Genomic DNA, 13275 nt, shown 5'->3' on the forward strand with positions numbered 1-13275 from the left:
CCCAGGTGTAATCCAGTGCCTTATACACTGTGAGGTGCCCAGGGGACGGAAAAGGTGCTGCTCGCAGGAGGTTCTGCAGCTGGGCGGCTGCTGGTCTCATTTTCCGAGTGCGCAGGCAGCTTTGGGCAGGGAATCTGATGGGATGGTGGCACAGCGTTGCCTCAGGGAAGTGTGGAAGCTCAGAGCACTTAAAGCCTAAATGGCCGGAAGAGCAGGATTTGCATTTCAGCTCCTAGGAGGGGAGGGATGTTAGGGCAGCTCTGGGAGGCATGTTCTCTAGGCTGCGCAGGGAGGCTCAGCTGAGGAGAAGGAGCCAGCTGGCAGGGTGAGGTGCCGGAAGCCACAGCCCAGCCCATCTCCGGCTGCTCTGTGTGGGACCAAGTCCCTCCCAGGCCCAAGGGGAGGTGATGGGGAGGCCCCTGCTTGAGGCCTGAATACAGTGAGTATTCCTGCCTTTAACTTGGGCACATTAACTGGGTATTCCTGGGAGAATGAGAGAGAGAGAGAGAGACTTGGGGGGTGGGAGGGAGAACCAGACAGGGAGTGTAAGAGTCAAAGGCAGAAGGAAACAGAGAGAAGGAGACACACTCGCAGAGGCAGAAAGAGAGAGAAAAAGCCACAGAGGGGCCTGCCCAGTGGCTGTGAGCACATGCCCAGGACAGAGTGATGGGGTGTCCAGCGAGCTGCCCTCCCACCCCCCGCTGCTTTCATAATGCGAGCACTGTGCGCAGGGCAGCGCGGACTCCTCCACCGGCAGGCACGCCGCGGAGAGAGTGCGGGTTCGTCTCCAGACCGCGGCAACAGAGCGAATATCGCAATAAAGCGAGGCGCACGGGGTTTCGGTTCCCCAGAGCACATACAGCTATGTCCACACTGTCCTGGAGTCTGTTGTGTGCACTAGCATTATGCCCAAAACAATGTGCATAGCTTACTTTTAAAATACTTTATTTAAACATCTTCATTGCTGAAAAATGCTAATTTCCAACATCTGAACCTGTTGGAAAAATGGTGGCAAAATGCTTGAAACCTACAATTTGTAAATAATAATAATAATAATAATAATAATAATAATTTTTTAAAAAGCAATACCTGAGAAGCACAACAAAGAGACGTACCCCTGTATGTTTAAATCCTCACCTCTCCTGCCACACGGGCCCCAAAGTCTAGCGGGTTCCTCACTCTGGCGCCCCACCCCAGAGAGGCGGCGCTGCCAGGCGGGGCGTAGCCGGCCTCACTCCGCAGTGGAAGGGCTGTCTCTCCGGGACGCCCCCAGGGGTTCCCAGCCCGGCACAGGGCACAGCGGGCACAGCGTCGTGGGGCACTTTTGGAGCCTGGGACGAGGACAGCCCTGGGTCCCCGGGGCACCTCACACCCGCTCTCCCTGACTCAGCATTCCCCACACTTCGCTCACGTGCTTCTCCCTCCAGACTGCAGCCAAGTCCATGTGCTGCTATTTACTTAGCATTTTCCTCTAAATAACTCACTTTTTTTTTGGAAACTTAAATTTATTCAGAAAGGAAACTTCAGATCACTACCAGAAATGACAAGCCAGCATCCCTCGCAATGCCTAGAAGGGAGCTGTAAAAATAAACCCTTCGCCACCGTGAAAAAGTGGTCTCGGCAGGGGAGGTTCTGCCCTCTCTGTTCCCTCCCCCCCCCGCCCCCCCCAGGACCTTTGGTGCTGCCTGGAGACACTTTGGTTGTCTGACTCGGGGAGGGGAGGGCAGTGCCCTGCATCTAAAGCGGGCGGGGGGCGGGGGTGGGGGGCGGGGGGTGGGGGTGGCAGGGAGCCTTCTGCACACCCCGCAGTGCACAGGCGCCCGCAGCAGGGCTGTCTGGCCCAGATGTCGGTGCTGAGGTTGAGACTCCTGGCCTCAAGGAAGCGTGAGCGCCCAGAGGGCGGTGCCCCGTGTCCGCAGCGCTGACATCGTCAGCCACTCCGCACCCTTCAGGCTCCCTCGAAAGGTCCCACCCCAGGGACGCCTTCCCTGACCCCTGACCCCTGACCTGAGGGCTCCCGGTGTGGGTCCCTGTGGCTCCTGTACGTCCCATCTCCTAAGCCCCTGGCCCTTGAGGTTGTTTCCTGCTTGTTCCGTCTCCCGCTGGAGGGTCAGGAGGCAAGGGCCACGTGGGTCTCTCCCTCCCGCCCTGAGCACAGTGCCTGGCTCGTAGCAGGTGCTGGCAGTGACACCGAATGCATGAGAGGTGTGCAGAAAAGAGGGGTGCTGCTCCTGCCTGCAAGGTCTGCCAGGCACCCACCTCTCCGCAGCACACTTCTCGCCTGTGAAACGCGCTGCGGGGTGCGGCAGGGTCCCTGGCGGGGTGCGGTAGGGTCCCTGGCGGGGTGCGGAGGGGTCCCTGGGGAGATTTGGGCTCGTTCCCTCACTTGCTTTTTCTGCCATCGCTATTGGGGCCTGTGCTCCTGTTGCCCCGGGGAATCTTTCATTGGGCCCCTTTCACTCTCATACGTGCGCTGGTTTCGGGTAAATGACCTGGTCCCCTCACTCTCAGGCCATGGTGTCCGGTGGGGCCTGTGAGAGCTGAGCAGGCCCGGGGGGGGGGGGGCGGGGGGAGGTGGGGGGCGGCTGGCGAGAGCCGCTCCCTCGGCGTCTCCTCGGCTCTGCAATCTGCTGTCGCTGGCACCTCCCGGACCCTGTCTCCAGGCTCAGGGCGCTCCGTGGAGCCCAGGACCTGAGGCTGGGGCAGGCTGGGAAGGTGCCGCGGGGCAGACAGGGCCGCTCATGCCCAGGGTTAGGGCGTTCCCCGGGAGGCAGACCAAGCCCGCGGCTAGGCTGGATGTCCGGGCGGCATGCCCATGCTGGTGAACGCCGGGGGGAGATGTGGGGAAAGGCGGGGAGAGGCCAGGGCTGGGCTTGGGGAGTGTGTGCATGTGCGGGCCCCGCCCCTCTGCCCTGGGCCTCTGAGCGCGTCCCCAGCCTGCTGCACCCACTCCCCCACCCCCCATAGGTGAGCGGGCCGCCCTCCATGCGGGCGCACAGCCTCCGAGGCCGTCACAGTGGGCGCTGGGCCTGTGAAGGGCCGCAGGGGAGTCAGGCGGGGACCCAGGGGACATGCTCTTCCTGAACAGAGCACGGGCTGCCTGATCGCAGGATGTCCGCTGTCCGCTCGGACTGGACAGGGAAGCTGCGGGGCGACTTCACTCCCTTGCTCCTGGGGAGGCTTGTGATGAGGCTGGGCCCTTGGGGCTGCCCCGCTCAAGTCTCTGCAGCTGGATTCCTTCTTCCTGGGACCCCCACCCTCTCCTCCTCCCCTCACGCCGCCACCCGTGGGCAGCCACCTACTGGTGCCCAGGCTGAGGGCAGGGAAGGCAGTGTGCTTGGCCTCCCCATGGAGCACCTGCAGGCGGCTCGTCAGATCCCCAAGGACTGGCTCCTGTCAGCTCTGTCACAGCTGCGCCCCGAGGCCACGGAGGTCAGACCTAGGCACCCAAGTGAGGGAGGGTCCCAGGGAACCTGAGGGTGGGGGCGGGGGGACACATGCCCATTAATATAAACAATCATTCCACCAACTAGAGGCCCAGTGCACAAAATTCGTGCAGTCGGGGGGGGGGTGGGGAGGTCCCTCAGCCCGGCCTGCACCCTCTCGCAGTCCGGGAGCTCTTGGGAGATGTCTGACTGATGGCTTAGACCCACACCCCCAGGGAGCGGGCCTAAGCTGGCAGTCGGACATCCTTAGCCCTTAGTGCTGCCGCCACCGCTGCTGCACCTGCCAGCCCCGAGCCCGGCTCAGGGCTTCTGGCTGAGTGGCGCTCCCCCTGTGGGAGAGCACTGACCACCAGGGGGCACTCCTGCATTGAGCGTCTGCCTCCTGGTGGTCAGTGTGCATCATAGCGACCAGTAGTTCCACAGTTCGGTCTATTTGCATATTAGCCTTTTATTATATAGGATTGCCCCGGGCTACCCAGGGGTCACCGGGAACTGGGCGCTGGCCCCTGACGTCTTCCAGCCCCACTCCCACCCCCCCCCCCCCCCGCCCTGGTGCCCATGCAGTGTCTCAGCGCTGGGTGGAGGTGCCGGGGAGACAGGCGGGGCTGTGAGGAGGTGTAGCTGACCTATTACTGGAAACGAGGAGGTCTCCCATTAAATGCCACCTCTGACTTGGGCCACTTCACTGCAAAAGGCAAATAGAGAAACGGGCAGAATCCGAACAAGACTGAGGCTGGTGACCAAGCGGCCTGACCGAGACCTCGGAGGACGGGGCGGGAGGGGACAGCGCTGCCAAGCTGACGAGTGGAGGGCGGCTCGGTAATTGCTCAGCTCCCGAAAGCCTCCTCTTGAGAAGATGCCAACCGCTCACCCTTTCCTCAGAGGGCACGGCAAGAAATTAGCTTAAATTGGAGCTGGAAAGATTTAGGTTATGTGTAAGGAGGGACTTTTTAAACCCTGAAATATGCTACTCAGAGAGGCTGCGGGATCTCGAGAGAGTGTCTAAAAATAGCCTGTGCTTTAAAAATAGATCTGGGCGAGCTAACCGGCAGCTCGGCCTCCCGGGAGGGCGCTAAGCGGGCGGGCCTGCCACGTGGGCTCCCCGAGGCCAGGCACGAGGGGCGGGCAGCCCTGGTCTCCGCTGGCACCGGTGTCTGGGGATTTTAGATGTTCGCAGATAAAGGGGTTTACTTTTCCGTCTGCCTCAGCCGATGGGTGTCATGAACTCAGCCTTTGGGATTTCAGGGCCAACGGTAACTGGCCGGGCCCCCCAGTCCCCCCAGTCCCTCCATTCCTGAGCCAGGGCTTCCCAGTGCCCACGGGTTTGCTGGGAATCCCCCCCTCTCAGCGGTGCCAGGGGTCCCGTGCTCCCCACCCTGCACCTGCCCACCCGCCTCTTCCTCTGGGCCTCGTGGGCTGGCTCCCAGGGCTGACTGCCCCTCCCGCCTCCCTGCTCCCACCACGCTCACTCCCCACGGGCAGGCAGCCTTCCGCCCCCTCTTACAATTACGCAATCCTGCCCGGTGCCCTGGGGATAAAGTCCAAACTCCCCCAGAGGCGTCAGAACTTCCCTGCTGTGCCTTGTTTACGCCTCCAGCGCAGCTCCTCGCACACCCACGTCCTGCCCAAGGCCCAGCCCAGCCCTCAGCAGCCCCAGGTGTCTGCTCCAGCCCCCCATTCCATTCCAGGCCAGGCCACTGGCTGCCGTGCACCGCCCCCCACTCCCACGCCCCCCCCCCCACCGTGAGGAGGCCTGACACACAGCTGGTGCTCAGTGCGTGGGTGACCAGCTGGTGTCGGCCACGCTGCCACCCGCCCATCGCCTCTGCTCCCAGCTCCCTCCGGGTCCTGGCCGGCCCCCGTGTCCTGTCCTGACACCACGTGCGTGGGATGTTGGCAAATCCAGACTCTGCCGCGCGCCCGAGAATATGTGTGTAGATGAGAGTGTACTCTGTGTTCTGAGTAATGGCTTAGGCAGCATTTTAAAATAACTCTGTTATAAGTTAATTAATCAGCCACCGCCCCACACCTCAATTAAATGGAGCGTGGCATTAGCATAATCCGTCCAAACTGCGCTAAAGAGAGGCGGGCCTGTGCCAGAGGGGCCTGAACTCAGTGGGGTGTCTTTGCTTCAACTCCTACCCAGGGGGCACCTTCCTGGGGGGGTCACTGGGCCAGGACCAGCCAGCCCCTCCCCAGGGAGTGTCCTCCAGACTCAGGCCCCGCTCTGCCCGGCTGGCTGCTCTCTGGCCGCTCAGCCCCTCCCCTCCCAGCCTCACTGCCATCGCACAGCTCACAGGTGCACACTGCCCGCACGTGCCTTCTGCCTGTCTGTGCCTCTCCACTCCCTGCAAAGGCGACTTCACACCTACCCCCATCCTCAGACCCTCCCCACTGCACCCACCCACACACTCCCCACCACCCACACCTGCACCCTCCCCACCACCCACACCCGCACCCTCCACACCACCCACACCCGCACCCTCCCCACCACCCACACCTCCCACCCTCCCCACCACCCAAACCCGCACCCTCCCCACAACCCACACCCGCACCCTCCCCACCACCCACACCCGCCACCCCCACCACCACCCACACCTGCCACCCTCCCCACCACCCACACCCACCACCCTCCCCACCACCCACACCCGCCACCCCCACCACCACCCACACCTGCCACCCCCACCACCACCCACACCTGCCACCCTCCCCACCACCCACACCCGCCACCCCCACCACCACCCACACCTGCCACCCTCCCCACCACCCACACCCGCCACCCTCCCCACCACCCACACCCGCCACCCCCCCCACCACCCACACCTGCCACCCTCCCCACCACCCACACCCGCCACCCTCCCCACCACCCACACCCGCCACCCCCACCACCACCCACACCTGCCACCCTCCCCACCACCCACACCCGCCACCCTCCCCACCACCCACACCCGCACCCTCCCCACCACTCACACCCGCCACCCTCCTGCTTGCTTGTCTCTCTTCTTGGATATAAAAGGCATTCCACACAAATACAGCCCAAAGGGCGTTCTACCACTCAGACATTTTCTTCATCTTAGTGAACGACATCATCATCTGCCCACAGCTCACACACAGCCCTTGAAGGTCCCTAGACTCCGGTGGCCACGTCCGGCCCCTGGGCAGGTCCTGCGGGCCCACCTTCACAGCCGGCCCCAGAGCCGCCAGGGAGTCCAGTCTCAGCAAGAGCAGCTGGGCGGAGCACCCTCTCCAGGAGCCCCCTCCTGGCCCCGCCCCTCCTCCCCCTTCACAGCTAACCAGCGTGATCTGAGATTGGACCCTGGCTTACACCCCGCCTGGTTCCCACCGCGCGTAGAGTTGCAGCCAGACTCCTCGCTGTGGTCCAGGGCGTCCTGGGCGCCCGGCCCTGCGTGTCCACCGCCCCTTTCTCACTCTGCGGGGCCTTCTCTCCCTTCCCCCGACAGCAGGCTGTGTCCTGCCCCTCCCCATACTCCTGTGGCTCCTCCAGCCACCCACCCCGCCTCTGCTTCAGTGTCCCCTCCCAGAAGGCCTCCCTGACCTCCCTTCCGCAGCGGCCTGGAGCTGCCTGCTACTTTGCCCTGCCCACTGCCTGGAATGTTCCTGAGAGATTATGGCTCAGTCTGCCTCTCTCCCCTAGAACGGGAGGCCGTGACAGCGGGACACGGCTGTCCTCCCAGTGTCCCCTCCTCCCTCGGAATAGTATCTGGGATGGGAATGACAAGCACATACAGGAATGATGACTGACATTTGCTCTCTAAAGCTTTCGAATTTGGCCCCGTCCTAACTCAGCCCCATATCCCAGCCTAGACCTTCAACACCGGCCCGCTGCAACCAGCCATCCAGTCAACAAACACAGGTGAACGGCACGGCGAGCCGGGCCCTGCGCCAGGTGCCGGGGGTTCAGTGGCGAGCAAACCAGACCTAGTCTAGCACCGTGGTCGGCAAACCGCGGCTCGCGAGCCACATGCGGCCCTTTGGCCCCTTGAGTGTGGCTCTTCCACAAAATACCACGTGTGGGTGTGCACATACAGTGCAATTGAAACTTCGTGGCCCATGCGCAGAAGTCGGTTTTCGGCCTGGGCGAGTCTATTTTGAAGAAGTGGTTCTAACGCCAAGCCACACTCAAGGGGCCAAAGAGCCGCATGTGGCTCGCAAGCCGCGGTTTGCCGACCACTGGTCTGGCAGGTCTACACAGTGAGCCTCAGGCATGCATGCATTCACGCATTCATTCATCCATCCATTCATTCAAGAAACACTTCTGTGGGGTTTATTATGTCAAGCACTGTTCTAAGTGCTTTTCAAGTATAAGCCGCATACCAGTCTAGGAGGTAGGTGCTATCATGAACCCCATATTAGAGCTGAGGAAACTGAGGCACAGAAAGGGGAGGTCTATAGCTGGTGATGACAGAGTGGGACACTAGACGCTCTCTCTCACTTCGCTTCCCCCCTGCTTTCCTCCGGGCTCACCCCTGACCCTCCTGACGTTCTCTTACTTCTAGCCCCACCCCAGCCTCTCTTCCTGGGGTAGCCAGTGAGGGCAGGGCCGGGGGTGCCGCAGTTCCTCCAGCTCTGGGTTCTGGGTGACACCGGGTGCAGCCCAGGTCTGAGCCCTGGCCAGCATCCCCCAGTCCCCGCGTTCCCCAGGGTCCCCTCACCTACAGGCTGGGAGGGGCGAGTCCCGAAGCCCCAGGAGGAGGGTTTACAGCTGTGACTCCTGGTGGGGGACCCCGGGGAGCCTCGGCAGGAGAGCCTCACTCATCCAGTCGCCCCTAAGGGAGGAGGTCCCGTCACTCATCAGAACGCCGTTGCTTAATCCAGAGGAGCCGGGAAGGGTCCTCTCTGCGGAGGGCCGGTGACACATGTGGGTGGTCGGGGTGTGAGCTCCCAGAGAGCACGGGCGGGAGGCGGCCCTCCCAAGCGGAGTCTTCCAAATGCAACTCGAGAAGCTCACCAATTGCAATTTCATTGATTGGATTTTCTTAACGCATGGCCTTTCAGATTTGGGAATAAATGGATCCAATTGAGAAATCAATGCCTTTCTATACCAACAATTCAGAAAATTAATTACTCTGCCAGCAGGCTGGTCCAGCGCCGGGGTCCAGCTGAGAGTTCTTGCAGTAAAATGCTGTGCTGTCCCCCCTGTCCTGCTCTAAGGAGGGGGTGTCCCCAGGACTGTTTCTGTTCGTTAGTGGATGCTCATTGAAGTGGCCAGTGTCTGCTACTGTCCCCATTTTATAGATGAGAAAACAAAGGCACTGGGAGATCAAATTACTCAAAGAGCATCTGGGCTGGCTCAGTGAGGAAGAAACCGAAGAAGCTGCAACCACCGAGGTTTGGAGAGCCAGGTCCAGCCCTCAGGAAGGACTGGTGGGGGCTCAGGAAGGGGTCAAGGTCCGACCTCGGGGCAAAGCCCTAGGGAGGGGCAGTTGCAGAGGGAGTGAGCCCTGGGCGGCGACAGACTGGGCCGTAAGTTACATCATTAAAACAGTGCGGTGCTGACATGGGAACAGGAGCGAGCCAGGGAACAGATGCTGAGACAGGAAAGACTGGTGTAGATGTGGGGCTTGGAATATGGTGTGGAAGTGTCGTTTTAAATCAGTGGAGAGCCCGGCTGACGTGGCTCAGTGGTTGAGTGCTGACCTGTGAACCTGGAGGTCACGGTTTGATTCCTGGTCAGGGCACATGTCCGGGTTGCGGGCTCGATCCTCAGCGTGGGGCTGCAGGAGGCAGCCAATCGATGATTCTCTCTCACCATTGATGTTTCTATCTCTCTCCCTCACTTCATCTCTGAAATCAATAAAATGCATTTATAAAATAAAATCAGTGGGGAAAGGTCGGTATATTCTGTAAGGGCTCAAAGCAATTAGTTATTCATTTAAGAGAGTTAGGTTAGATCCTTACCGCACCAGTCACTAAGATAAATTGCAGAGGAATTAAACCAACAGCTGTAAGTACGTTAGAAAATGATAGGAGACTCTGTGTGGTGCTGGTTTTCTTAAGTCGGACACAGGAAGTGCAGCCCAAAAAGGGAAAGGGATGGGTCTGACTACATCAAATACCAAAATGTGTGGCCAGAGCAGCTTTATTCACAATCACCCCAACTGGAAGCAACGAGGATGCCCTTCAGCAGGTGATGGTAGATGGTGCATCCAGCGGGGGAGCGTTATTCAACACCCAACAGCCGTGAGCCCTCAGGCCACGGGAGACACGGAGGCACCGGGAATGCACACTGCTACGTGGAAGAAGCCAGTCTGAGAGGGCGACCTCCTCTGTGACCCCAACAACCCCATGTTCCGGAAGAGGCAACACTACGGAGACAAAGAGAAGATCAGTGGCCGCCCGGGCTGGGAGGAGGGAGGGACGGAGGAGGGTGGAGCATGGGGATTGTAGGGCCGGGAGCCTATTGGGCACAGGGCTGGGGGTCCCTGTCCCCATCCAAGTGTCAAAACTCACAGCACGTGCAGCACAAACAGTGAGGCAAATGTACACCGTAGATTTAGTTAGTAAATCTACTAAAGCCCTGGCTGGTGTGGCTCAGTGGATAGAGAGCATCGGCCTGTGGACCAAAGGGTCCCAGGTTCGATTCCGGTCAAGGGCACATGCCTGGGTTGTGGGCTCGGTCCAACGTGCAGGAGGCAGCCAATCAATGATTCCCTCTCTTCCTCTCCCTTCCTCTCTGAAATCAATAAAAATATATTTAAAAAAATAATGCCTCAATACTGGCTCATGAATGGTAACACATGAACCCCACTAACTGTGAGGCGGGGAGAGGGGGCATATGGGAACTCTCTACTATCTGCTCAATTTCTCTGCAAACCTAAAGCTGCTCTAAAAATAGAGTCTATTCATAACCAAAGAGGCCTCTGTGCGTGGGAAAAGACAAGCCGGAAACTACCTGTAGTCCAGGCAGCAGACGGGATTAGTATCCAAGACCTATAAAGAATTCCTACCAAGTGGTGACGAAAAAGAATTTTCCAAAGAGAAAGCTGACCCGGGATACAGACAGGCGTGTCCATAGAAGAAGAAACAGAAATGGTTAATAAGCATGTGAGGATGCCCAAGCTCACTAATGATGAGGGAAATGTGAAACGTAAAGCGATGTCGGGGTCCCGTGTTTCACCACGCAGTGGGCAAAATTGCCAGCGTTTTGTCATCTCACGCGTTGGCCCTCGAGGGTGTGCATGAGCCTTGTAGGAGGAGCTCATTGCCGCATTGCTTTTAGAGCAAAAACCTGGAGGCAGCTTCAATGCCCTCAGCTGATGGAACACATTAAATATGGCTCCTCATTATCAAGGCGTCCCATGCAAGTTCGCCAAAAACGGTGCCAAGTAAATAAACAGAGCTATCTATAGGCTCTCCCCGCTCATCCCTCACTTCCCACAGAGCCAAGGCCGATGCGGGGCCGGCTCAGGATGGGGTCTCGGTGTCCTCAGGCCTGCCACAGAGAGCCTGGGGGGCGCCGAGCCTCTGGGGCTCCTGATGGGATTCAGCACCTGTGTGTCACCTCCCCCTGGATGCCCTGCCTCAGTGCCCCCAGCAGCCCCGGAGGGCAGCCCTCACCTGAGGTCAGAGAGCAGGGGCCGTGTCCACGTGAGGCTGACACAGCCCAGAGCACAGGCACCACCTGTGTCACCTCTGAGGCCCCCTGCCCGTCAGGCCTGGCCAGGGGGCTGGGAGGAGACACAGGTGTGCCGGAGCCTCTGCCGGAAGCTCCGTGATCAGGGCCCTGCACCTCCAAGTGTTGTTGTGAAGATTAAAAGAGGCAAGAACGGAGGTGCAAGTCGGACCGGGTGCTTGGCCACAGTCAGTGCCCACGCATCCCTGCCTCCCTCCTCTCGCCTCGACCCCTTCCCTCTCAGTGCCGCTCGCTCCCTCTGCAAGCCAGGCCCGTGCAGTCAGCTGGGCAGCGTGGCACCGCCAGGGCTCCCGTCTCGCATCCACACGGGCGCCCCGGGTTTATCATAACCTGGCAGCCGTATGCGCATGTCCAGTGGGCACCAGGCACGGAGGCTCCTCGGTTTCCCCCCCCCCCCCCCCCGGCTTGGCTGTCACAGTCCTCGTCCCCGAGCGGAAAGCGCTGAGGCTCAGAGGAGTGAGGTGCCCTCAAACCGAAGCTCTCCCAGCCCGTGGGCTCAAAGACTTGCCCATGAGCCGCAGAAAAACATGTCATGTTCCAACCACTACACACACACACCACGCACACACACAACACACATACAAGACCATACTTACTCCTGCTACGTTTGCTGGGAGTGGATATTTCTGTTCCATTCTGTTCTGTTCTTGGCAGTGCTGGTCCCAGGAAGTTCATTTCCTGACCCACCAGTCTATTGCGTTAAGACCTGAGGTTTGAAAAAACACTCTAGGCTCCTTCTCCCAAATGACCACCTCTCAGCAAAGTACAGCCGGAGCTGACGCGCCCACGCCTGCGTCCCACGCTGTCCACGCTCCTTTACACTACAACGGTAGAGGCGCGTAGCTACAACAGGACCAGGGGGCTCGCAGAGCCTAAAACATTTCCTCATCTGGTTCTTTAGAGGAAAAGCTGGCCCACCGCACACAGATCTGACTGTCTCCTCGGCTTACACTTCTCCAGGCTGCCCTTTGCCCTCTGGCTCAAACGCCAGCCCTTTGGCCTCCCGTGTTCAGGTAGAAGGTGCTCATTGCAGCATTGCTTACAGAGAAAAAACTGGAAGCAAAAATCTTGGACACTAATCCTGTCTGTTGCATGGACTACAGATGGTTTACTGCGACCGTCCTTCCCCGGGGGGCGGGGTGGGGGGTCCATGCTCTCCCCAGCACTGGCGGGCCCGTGGGGTGCACAGAGCCCCACCTTGCTTCCTGACTCCTGCTCTGCTCCCCCGCAGGCCTCCTGGGAATGGTCGCCCACATGATGTACACGCAGGTGTTCCAGGTCACCGTGAGCCTCGGCCCTGAAGACTGGAGGCCCCATTCCTGGGACTACGGGTGGTCCTTCTGGTAAGTGGCTTTGACCTCAGACACAAGAGGCCCGAGGCATGCTGGGACTTCAGCAGCTCAGCCCAGGTCGGGGACAGAGGGAAGGGGGGTGAGCCCGGAGTCCAAAGGATGGGCGAACGCTGGTGCGTGGACCGGATCGGGCCCACTATCATTTTAACCAGCCTCAAGCTAAGAATGGTTTTTACACTTTTAAATTCTTGGAAATAAATCAAAAGAAAAAGAATATTTTGTGAAATGTGAAAATTACGTGAAATGCAAATGTATAGTGTCCATAAATAAAGTTTTATTGGGACACAGCCACGCCCGTCATTTATATGTAGTCTACGGCTGCTTTCCCGCTACGGGGACAGAGGTTGAACGGCCCACAAAGCCTGAAATATTTACTGTCCGGCCCTTCACAGAGGAAGTTTGCCAGCCCCTGTCTTGGAGGCTGTGGAGGTGGAGGTGGAAGCTGAGGTGGGCGAGCCACGAGGGTGCTGGGGGGTCCGATGGGTGCGGGACCCCAGTGAGGGGCTCCGAACCGCAGAGCATGGTGTGTGAGAGGCAGAACCAGCCAGGATGCCTTTGCTTGTCCCTAGTTAAGTAAACAAGGGTTTGTGTTAGTTCATGTAACTGAACGGTCCTTGGGGATCAGCGAGGGGCATGGCTTGTCACAAGAGAAAGCCCGCCCACACTCGTCTAGGCGATAAGGACGCACGGGCTCCTGGACATGGGGAGTGCAGCTGTGTGTGCACTTGAGGTCACGTTTGACCAGCGTCGCTGACGCCAGGGCTGAGTCTCCCCTCTGTGGGCACGGAGCATTGCCCCCCACATGCCGACTCCACCCCTGGCC

General features: G+C 59.7%; 1 protein-coding gene across 6 annotated transcripts in view; it reads left to right on the top strand.

The window, feature by feature from the left end:
- The window catches only part of GSG1L (GSG1 like), a gene marked incomplete at its 5' end in the record, with an annotated part of 186886 nt that overhangs the window by 135471 nt on the left and 38140 nt on the right, over positions 1-13275 (top strand). For all 6 annotated transcript variants that reach the window (XM_079759442.1, XM_079759443.1, XM_079759444.1 and 3 more), the window contains one exon: positions 12332-12443. In XM_079759442.1, the coding sequence (XP_079615568.1) occupies positions 12332-12443 (112 nt within the window). The remainder of the gene's footprint in view (positions 1-12331; positions 12444-13275) is intronic.

The sequence above is a fragment of the Cnephaeus nilssonii genome (assembly GCF_951640355.1).
Source record: "Cnephaeus nilssonii genome assembly, chromosome: 2".
Lineage (NCBI taxonomy): Eukaryota > Metazoa > Chordata > Mammalia > Chiroptera > Vespertilionidae > Cnephaeus > Cnephaeus nilssonii.